Source organism: Melanotaenia boesemani, chromosome 7, assembly GCF_017639745.1.
Source record: "Melanotaenia boesemani isolate fMelBoe1 chromosome 7, fMelBoe1.pri, whole genome shotgun sequence".
NCBI lineage: Eukaryota > Metazoa > Chordata > Actinopteri > Atheriniformes > Melanotaeniidae > Melanotaenia > Melanotaenia boesemani.
In genome coordinates, this window is record NC_055688.1 from 15,077,152 (window position 1) to 15,087,486 (window position 10,335).

A 10,335-nucleotide genomic window follows, 5' to 3' on the forward strand; every position below is an offset into this window, starting at 1 on the left:
CTCTAAAAGGCGTGCAATGCTACAAAAGAAACAATGGAAAAGCAAACATATGCACGTAGGAGTCAGGTAGGTTACTGGATTAAAAACAAAAAGATGATCTAGAAAGATCTAAGACTTCACGAAGTGTACATATAAGCTCAAGAAAGCATGGTTCTTTTTCTGCACATTATAGATTATGTTAAACACATCTTCAAAACTGAATTAGAGTGTAATATTTTAAGCTGTGCATTACTGGGAGTCCCATAATCCACACCAGAGAACACTTCTGAGAACATGCTCAGGAAAAAAGATAAATGAGAATGGAGTGTTGGTTTTGTTGTGTGGTCCAGCTTCTTCTTCTTCTTTTTTTTTTTATTCCTGTGTTATTTTAAGCACCACTGGCCAGGCTCGGCTAAGCGGGCAGACATGTATTCAGCAGTTAATCTGACGGAGCATCTCGGTGCTATGTGTATTGGAGCGGCCCATTGTTTTCCTCTATAGATTAGCCGCACAAGCGCCTCACATAATCGAAAGGCTATAGACAAATTGTCATTGCTTTACACTCCACTAAAAGACTTCTTGCACAAAGATTCAATAAAAATCCCCCAGCAGAATGTTTTTGAACAATATATTTACTTCCATTAAATAAAACACAATATTTTTTTGGATGTTTGAAAAAAAAAAAAAAAAAAAAAAAACATAATTCCGTACCAAATAGTATACACAGAGCAAAAAATAAAAACCCAAATAATTTGTCGCAGGAACATTTTTGGATGCTTTTTTTTTTTGTTGTTTTTAAATCCAGAATTGCTATTCTAAGTCGATATTCACACAGACATTAATAATAAATTTATAATATGTTAGAAACACACAACTGGTGCGTTTTAGTATGTACATTCCCTTTTTGTTTGCAAGCAAAACATGATTCCGTTTTAGTTTTTTTTTTTCTTCTTTTTTCCACATGCGTTGATAAATTGAACCTGGAGAGGACTGGAGGGTTATAGCGCATTCGCCTCGACAAACAGGTGATGATAATTCAAATATATATATACAACCTTTTCAGTCATCAGTTAACGTCCAGAATCCACCAGAAAAAATAAAATAAAATAAAAAATAAAACCCTCATGACGAGCTATGAAAAATGAAAACAGGCCGCTTTTGCAGAGGCGCACATGTGAAGCAGGCCTGGGCTCATCAAAAGGGAATAAACCTAAAAACTCCCGTTTCAGTTAGGCTCCGGTTTTGGAGATGAGCTTGTTTCAGTGGTTCAGTCTTTTAGTGCCCTTTTTTTTCGAGAGAGAGAAAAAAAACATGACAAAAGTAGTTGTAGTAGTCTCTTGTTCCTGTGGACGGCTGTTTGTGATTACCCACACACTGCAAAAAATGACCACCATATCAAGCCATTTGGTTTCATAATCACCCTTAAAATCTTATTTCTTCTTTAAAAAAAATGAAAATATTGGTACCGAGAGGGAGAATAATCTCAAATGATTCGTGAAATAATTTGAATGTTGTCGTGGTACAGCTGGCAGTGCCTTCAGGAGACAGAATAATAAACGTCCATCTGAATCATGAAAATGCCAGATGACCAAGAAATTTCAACACGTGTGAAAAACGTAAAAGTGATCTAACCAGGTTTCATCGCTCTTTTAAAAGAAAAATAACTTAAAGCGTCACTTCTAGCCTCTAATATCTTGCTAAGATGGTTATTTTTTGCAGTGCAGGTAGGTATTAGACTGGTCTGTCCACAGCGTATTGGCAAGCGCTCAGATTGGTGGCCGGATTCTGCACGCTGGCGTATCCAAAACTCGAGTGCTGCTTGGCTTTCAGTCTCAGGCTGGCCAGGCTGGAGTTACAAGTGTCCCTGTACACGTAAGGAGGGGTCGGAGGCGCGTAAGGACACGCCGGCGTGGGCACCCCGGAGTTGAGAGACGGGTTACTGAGGTTGTTTAAGTTATTGAGGCTATTGAGGCTGGATCCCGGCACACCGGTGACGGCCGATGGCACCATGCTGGACGTCATGGAGGATATGGAGTTGGGCGGTGAGAACATGGTCTGCGAGGATAAAGGGTTGACATTCATTGAGTTGAAGAAGGGGAAGCTTTTTGTGGATAAAGAGGCGGACGTGAGACCCTTGGCGGCCCAGTTGTTGTACGTGTAGCTGGGGTACATGTCTTCGTAGGGCTGCATGAGTCCATTAAACTGCGGGCCGAATCCATTCTTACAAAGCTCGGCTTGCTGGTTTCTTTCCCGTTTCCTCCACTTGGCTCGTCGGTTCTTAAACCAAACCTGGAGCAAAGAAAAAAGGACAAAAAAAGAAAAACATTTAGAGAAAGATTAGTTTTTTCCCCGTTGTTTTTTTAACTGCTAAAAGAATTACAGTTTAATACATTTGAAAATGTAGGTCTGCTTTTTAAAAATTTGTTCTAAATTTAACTGTAAAATAAAAAGTAAAATTAAAAAAATAAACCAGCCAAACAAACAAAAGAGGTATTAACATGACTCTTTCTGTTCGGATAATCCATCATTAACTCCGCCTTTATCTGAGCAGAATACACACTGTGGTCTCAGTGGAACATCTTGATGTGGAGAGGATGTGTATTCCGTTGCATGCTTTCACAAACACACTGAACTAAATCACACAACACCAGGGGGACAATCGCAAAATACAAGCTTTGCACCTCTTTCACACGAACAGAAGAACACGACTGGTATCTGTCACTGACTAATGTCAACAGGCTTAACTGTTAACTGCTATAATGATGTGTAATTACACGTAATTAACTAAAATTAAAATGATTATTTTCTTCTTATTTTCACGAATAAAAACAAAATGTTACAACATACATATTTATACTACTGAATGAGAAATAATTGATTTTAAATATTGGGCTCTGCATTATATTAACTATTACAGATGATCTGATAACCTTTAATTAAAGTTTGTTTTCTCCAGCAATTTATTTAAACAAGACTGATTATTTGTCCTTCACTAAAAAAAAAAATAATAATAAATGTCTCGCGTTTTAATTAAATTTCAGGCGTGCGTAAAAGTCTGTGCGTAATTCTATTCAGGCCGGGTGTGCTTACAGGATAAATCGGACAATTGGCACAAATTATCCGAAATTATACACACAACATTTTTTGTTTACACCCAGGGGAATACTCACCCTAACTCTGGCCTCTGTGAGGTTGGTCCACACGGCTATCTCCTCCCTTGTACTCATGTCCGGATAGCGATTCCGCTGGAAAGTGGCCTCCAGTTCCTGCAGCTGCTGGCTGGTAAAATGAGTTCTCTGCCGCCGCTGTCTCTTCTTTTTGGAAGGGTCGTCTGAGGAGTCGTCGTTTTTATTCTGTATTTTCTCCTTTTCTGTTAAAAGAGAGTTAGAAACTAAAACCAGGATCTGGCACACATGAACAGAACATAATGCCGACCAATGAACCCTGCAGGGAAATCTTTGCTGAATCATTGTGAAAATAAAGCAAGCTAATTCCAGGGGTTTCTGTTTCATTTTATCTTAGGGGATTTTAGTCCACTTAAAAAAATAATTTAGTCCTGACAAGACAAACCCTCTTTCATTTACACAACAGAAACTTTTCACTACGACACCACAGAACGGCCAGACAAATCATCTGCTACAAAAACATAAAAACCACAGACGCCGTTTTACATGCATGCACATCTCCAATCACGCTGACTGATGAGAGCCATTGTTTGATATCAAGATGACATCTACAGTGCCTTGCACGGAGCATCTGTGCCACAGACGGTTCTTACCGACAGACTCTGGGCTTGATGTGTCCGACACAGTGTGCACCTCTAACCGGTGCTTAGAGTCCACAGACCGTTGCAGCGGCTGTAAACTAGAAGCCATCGCCAGAGCCGTGTGGTGTGTGGAGGCAAGTTTATTCCCTGTTAGATGATGGTCAACGTTTAATGGATCCCTCATAGAGTTCATCGGTAAAAAAAAAAAAAAAAAAAAAAAAAAAAAAAAAGAGACCGTGCACGCTTTTAGCAGAGGAAAGATAAGCGGAAAGTCCGACTGTGGAATGTGTTCAGGTCTCCAAAAAACGCACAGCGCAGTTCCTCTTGTGGCTGAGATGGAGCCGTCTTTCTGATTAAATTGGAGAACGCTTTAAAATAGGCCATTGAGGTTTGCCATAACATCGGTGGAAAACTTGGGCCACCTTTGGCAGACTATCAGAGTGACAAGGGCAGGTAGATGGTATTAGATCCAGAGGCTTACACACACTACACCGCTCACTGCTCATTTCAGCTGTTGCCTGTTCACTGTCTATCCAACTGCGCCTCTTTCCAGAGCTCCACGTCACCATTTTGCGCCCGCCCATATTCTCTCTGACAGGCACATCCATGTGGATGTGACGGTGTGCCCAACCAACCGGAGCCTGCAGAAACCAGATATGTCTGCCAGTGTATTTATGCCGGGGCTGGCGCTTATTTTTCCTGTTCCAAATAAAAGCATGTAAAGAGAGATGGGACGCGCCGTGTACCCGCGGCGTTGCGCAGCAGCCCAAGACCAAATAAAAATGAAAATAACACAGTTTGGCCTCATTTTATGAGACGGGTCCAGTGGCCCAGCAAAGCGATGAAGTGCTATTGATACCTAAGCTGAACCACACGCTCGCAGGCTCTGTCACTGCAGTTTACTCTGGGGCTCAGCGGATAAAGCCTGCAGCCACCGAGCGGATTGTATTGAAAACACAAAGAAAATAGATTCTCACTGAATATCAAACACAAACATCTTCTACGCCACAAAAGATCCCATGAAGGGCAAACAAATAGTAACTTCAAAAGTAGTGCTGCGCCAGTCTGCTCCAAATTTTGCGAGTGCGCCACTTGTCAACTGACGCAAACTGCCAAATATGCATGTATTAAAAGATAAAGAAATAGCACCCGTGCCACTTGAAGGGTTCACACTGACAAGAATCTGACAGCTTGATCCAAAAAGAAAAGACAAATTAAGTATCACAGTCCAAAAAACCTGACCAAACCGACTTAAAATGTAAACAGCTTCTTTGCATTCAGCAAAGCGCAGGCGTCAGTCATACTGGTTGTCAAAACAAGCGACCCTCTTGACCTCCCCAGTGTTAAAGTTCACGTATTTGTTAAATCAGCCTCACCACGCACACCTACAGTTTAGCACACAGGCTCAGATTTAGTTGAAGACATTTTACTTTCACACTTAGCGGTTTTTAAATAGTTATTATTACTCTTAATTTGATAAAGCTCTCATTTCCTATTATTTTCGAAATAAAGACGTGGAGGGGTGGGGTGGGGGTCCTTAAGACTGTGCAGCATTAAGGAGGACCAAACATGTCTAATCAAAGTCTAATCAAAGAAATGCACATTTTGAGATTGAGTTATATAAACTGACGCGCCACATTCACTGGGATGCAAGTTAAAGCATGTCTTAAAATGCATCATCACCATCACCATCATCATCATCAAAAGCGCACTTCCAACATCCACGTGGCCGAGCGGACGTCCACTCAGCGCGAGCGTTTGGACTTGGCGCAGTTAAGAAGTTTCTGGGCTAATCCCATGAAAATCCCTCATATATAAATTCCAGCAGATCATGAATTGTGAGCAACACACAAATACCGCAAAAAGGGACACACACACACACACACACACACACACACACACACACACACACACACACACACACACACACACACACACAGCAGTAACTTGTCACGGAGGCCAATTACATGACGAATCACGAAGAGCGGATTTATATAAATTAATTTTTCATTCTAAACAAGAATGAAGGATTAATTTTCAAACATTTTAGTGAAACAGGCAATAAATCATTACACCCGTTAGAAAAAGAATAATAAGAAAAAAGAATAAGACCTATACTATACTATAACTATAATGCCTTGACTTGATTTCGGTTTTAGAAATTGGTATTTCTATCTTTATGCCAAACATGGAACAATCTGTTGCTTCTTTTCCTTCCAGGCGTATTGTAATACTAAACTTGAAGTGGATTATCGGTTTCTTCTTCATTTCTACCTTCTGAATGCTTTATCTCTCTTCTGCGGATTACTGCGTGCAATAGGCCTCCGCCATAGAGGGCCATTAATTAGCAATTCAGTCAATATAGGGGGAGACGACAAGGCTTTTTACATAGGATTAAGGAGACATCAGATTCCTCCATTAGTATATTCCTCCTCACGAATGAGCTTTCATTATACATTTAGTTTTCCCCGGAGCCAATCCAACAAGCGCTGCATATATTAAAGCAGCACGTTGACGCTGCTGTGTCTGTGTTCAGCAGCTCCTGCTCAACCAGTTCAGATTTTGGTTATTATTCTTAATCAATGGCCGTTAACGTTGTGCTGCTATGAAGCTGTACTCAGTCACACCGACCCGCCAGTCTGAACTTAATGAGACAGAGTTATTGGTTATTCATTTAATACTCTAACAAGACTAAATGTAATTTCCCTCCACCACATTAGAGAATAATTAATTGCCTTAATTTACTCCTATGTCGGTTTTAAAGGATGTCATTTTAAACATGATCATTTATGTCAAAGCTGGATTTAGTGAGCACTGGCTGTAGAATCTGTGTCTTGGGAAATTTACTTTTTTGTAATAAATGCAAGTAAATGTAAAATTAAAGAGTATATAAAGGTTTAAGTGGTCATACATGGTAATGTTTGAGCTGCATTGACGGTCTAAGCGGTGCAGAGCGGCCATCCTTTATCAGGCGCCTGCATGATGCTCAGTAATGTCTCATCTCCCATCGCTTGTGCCGCATTTTGACCAGCAGGTGGCACTCTAAGACAGCGAACAAGTAGTTATCAGGGCCAATTACGTCCCCATCCAACAGAAAAGCCTTCACATCTTAACAATTCTTAGAAAATGATTAAATTAGGTCAACTATAGACATTATACATATATGGTACTTTTTCCGTAAGTTGAATTGAGCCAAACAGTAAAGACAAAAAAGCTGCTCATTTATAGTATTGCATTATGTAAGCAGATAAATTGCTCTTTCTTTAATTTAAAAAGCACGGAACTAGAACTACTGACTGAATTTTAGCAAAAACAAACAAATATATTTTATTTCGTTAAGCTGCAAGTGTGTCAGTCTGTGTTACACCGGTTCGTGGTGCATTAATGACCGCACTTAGCATATTAATGGTTTTAATGCGGGCTTGGCCAAATATTTGCCTCCTTTAGCCCATTTTTTTTGTGTAAAATTTAGAGTTTATAAATCTTGTCCGTTTTAATCAGTGTATGTTAAAACTGGATAATAGACTTAAAAAATCACTGTAGCTAATTGTTTTGTTTGATGTGATATTAACAGGGAATTTGTATTTGCTGCATTTAACCATCATGCATATTTTTTAATAATTTCTTTACAGAAATGTAGAAGGAAAACATGCTATTCATGTACAGTTTCAACAAAGTCAGTTACATTACTTCTGCTGCAAAAATCACATCACTTTGTAGTTTATTTTCATACTCACCTATTTGCGCGCAGGTTGTAGCTAGTTTGCGGCAGTGGGAGTCCATTATGGTAATTTATGAGGACACAGCTTCTGTAAAAAACATAAAAAAATAATAAATATACAAAATTAAAAATAAGAGCCATAATTAGTATTTTCATACTAGTTCCTGCGTGGTTCGTACCTCAGGTCAAGTCAGCAGAAGATCAAAATAAACGACGTTGTGCTTAAAAAACAGCCTGAGTTAGTTTAAAATTAATGTAAAAAAGACATTGAACGACTGTAGAAGGAGGAAAATAGGCGGGTTTGTTTAATTTGACTGGAGGTGACACTAGTTGCAGCAGCTTCCTTTTTTTTTATAAGTGTTAGCCTATTTCTAAAAGAAACGCGTCACTGCCTTAGTGATAAATTTAATATAAATTTCATTTCACGCGTGTCTGAAAATATAATAACAAATACTTTTCAATTGTCTGATGGATTAGGTTCATTTTGCTGATCTTGATTTTATGTAAGAGAAATTGTATTCTCCAACTCTTTTATTGCGCATGTATATTTTTAATGTCTTATTTTTGTGCAGTCTGTAAAACCAATCGTGTTTTGCATGAGCCGGATTTCATGTTTTGATGCAGCCAGCAGCAGTTGGAAGTGGAGTGATTCCGTGGTAAAATCACAGGATTAGAGTTTGATTGAGATGTCTGTCGGTGGGATATTACAAAATTCATTATCGAAGCCCTCATACTACCTCGATATGAAGTTACACAGATGGGTTTTTATTAGTCCAGGCTCATACTGTTTGCTTATGATAATTTAAGTCAGGGGAAAAAATTTGCATGCAGTCATGCTGTTAACCATTTTCCCCAGTTCCTCTCTTCACCTGCTCTACATCCTTCGTCTCCCACCCCCCTCTCATTCAAAGACGCTGTTATTGGAGGTTAAGTTTTACACGGTGTGTACCTGCGCAGCCTTTTCTTCTCACCCCCACGTCATAACTCCACTGCAAAATGAAATAGTGGAGGTCAGGCTGTAAGGTGTAAGGTTATTGCACTCGGCCGCGTGTTATCTAATCAGTGAGATTTAATGAGAGGAGCCACCAATATTTCATCCTGCCTGGCTGCTCCGCGGCCTCTGAAGGCGAACCGGTTTTATTCAAGCATTCTTTCAGATGTTTTTTTTTCCATTAAAACGTGCACAATTAAATGAATGAAAATCACTTATTATTATTATTATTATTATTTATCATTTTAATAATTGGAAAACATTACTCTATAGGTAAAAAGAGAAAAACATTAACTAAATCAGGCGTTGAAATCAGACAAGTTCACTGATTTAACATGTGCAATACAGCGTTGATATAATTGATCAAACAAATGGAAATGATTGCGTTATATTAAAAATGTATAAATTCCACAATTAAATATATAATAATAATAATAATAATAATAATAATAATAATAATAATAATAATAATAATAATAATAATAATAAAGGAGGACAACGTGTTTAGTTTTGTCTCTATTTTTTGATAAATTGTTCCATAGTAACCGTTTTAAAGAAAACACGAAGATTAATTTCGTTCATCTTCATGGAGTTTTTTCCCTGACCACCAGCAGTTGATGTGAAGCAGTGACTCTCATGGCACCAGGCCCAGTGCAGACAGAAAGCTGGCATTGCCTCACACTGGCTTTACTTCTGAAATTAACACAGTGGAGCATGAGACTGCAGCCTTTACCGGGAGATGATGCGACTAACCTCCACCATATGCTCCTGCATTAATTTAAAGCGTGAGATCGTAAACGTCTTTCTTTTTATCTTTAAATAAGAAATGAGGAATAAGAAAAAAAACGGAAGGATAAATGGTAAAACTTATCTGAAATCACTTACTATATTTACAACTTAATTAATTAGACAATGACGTCAGCAATTATTTAGATTAAGTTTCATGACTTCTCCTTTTAGTTGAATGTTTTTTTCTTTGTTCAGACAGCTAAAATGTTCCCTCACTTCATTGATATTTAGTGGTTTTCACACAGTTATGAATAGCAGAATAATGCAGTCTCCTTTCCCTTCTTTATTAAATTTCCTTACACTATATCACTAACAGCGAACATTATTCGCCGACCTGTTAGGCGAACCTTGCCCTCACATCACTTCATGCTCCTTTATATTCCGGCCGTGGCTTTGAAATTCACATCAGAAACCCAAAGAGCGCACGCATAACACGAGGTGGAACAAATTCCTCCACTTGCATTAACTCACATCTCATTTTTTTCTTCCTTTTTTTAAGTGCCTGTACTATTCCACTGCACTTACCACTTGTAGACACCGGTGGGGATCGATTTTCCCAGCCGTCGGCGTTTTATTGTAAAAGTTAAGAGATAAAATTCCACCCTCCAAACTCACAGAAACCAGTAGTTGTGTTAACAGAGAGAAAAGAAAAAAAAGAGATAATCACGCAACCCGAAGTCCAGTATAGCCGTCACGTCTACGTTTCTGTCCGTAAGCGTGAGCGTTGCATGGATGTGCTCCCACGCTTTAAATCCAAAAAAACACCAGAGACGCAGCGCTACCTTTAGGTTTGTTTCATTTATGCGCATAAATAACCATCTATTTACAGTGTGAGAAGAAATAGCGAAGGAGGCGCTTTCATCCGAGTCTCCCCTTGGTTCGTCCTCTTCTGTCTTCAGTCAACTTTTTTTCCCCTCCCTTGAAAGACGCTCCAAGAGTGGCGCAATTTTTCCAGCTTTTGAGCTCAGAGAGGGACCCCGCTTGTGTGGGGGCTCGCGCTTATAAAAGGAGTGTGTATATGTTTGTGTACGCGCCTGGGTTGTGTAGCAGAGGGCAACTCAGAGCCTCTCAACTTTCCGCAACATACAA

The 10,335-nt window shown here is 39.2% G+C and overlaps 1 protein-coding gene across 2 annotated transcripts; it reads right to left on the bottom strand.

Annotated features, from left to right (window-relative positions):
- Positions 1-797: 797 nt before the first annotated feature.
- On the bottom strand, positions 798-10,098 carry pitx2 (paired-like homeodomain 2). Of its 2 annotated transcripts, XM_041989311.1 has the most exons (4): positions 9,772-10,098; positions 7,483-7,554; positions 3,150-3,349; positions 798-2,268 (listed from the first exon to the last, which is right to left on the bottom strand). In XM_041989311.1, exons 2-4 carry the CDS (start codon positions 7,526-7,528, stop codon positions 1,711-1,713), a joined length of 804 nt encoding a protein of 267 aa, XP_041845245.1. In that variant the 5' UTR covers positions 7,529-7,554; positions 9,772-10,098; the 3' UTR covers positions 798-1,710. The 2 variants fall into 2 exon arrangements, with proteins under 2 accessions (XP_041845245.1, XP_041845244.1); XM_041989310.1 differs by lacking the exons at positions 7,483-7,554; positions 9,772-10,098 and adding an exon at positions 3,758-4,268.
- Between the last annotated feature and the right edge of the window lie 237 nt (positions 10,099-10,335).

Bases quoted from the DNA above. Each gene is read 5' to 3' on its own strand.
- pitx2 (XM_041989310.1), bottom strand. From the start codon at position 3,938: ATGAACTCTATGAGGGATCCATTAAACGTTGACCATCATCTAACAGGG. The intron at 3,350-3,757 runs GTAAGAACCGTC...CTCTTTTAACAG, and splicing joins ATCAAGCCCAGAGTCTGTCG to AAAAGGAGAAAATACAGAAT. The intron at 2,269-3,149 runs GTGAGTATTCCC...TCTTTGCTCCAG, and splicing joins TCACAGAGGCCAGAGTTAGG to GTTTGGTTTAAGAACCGACG.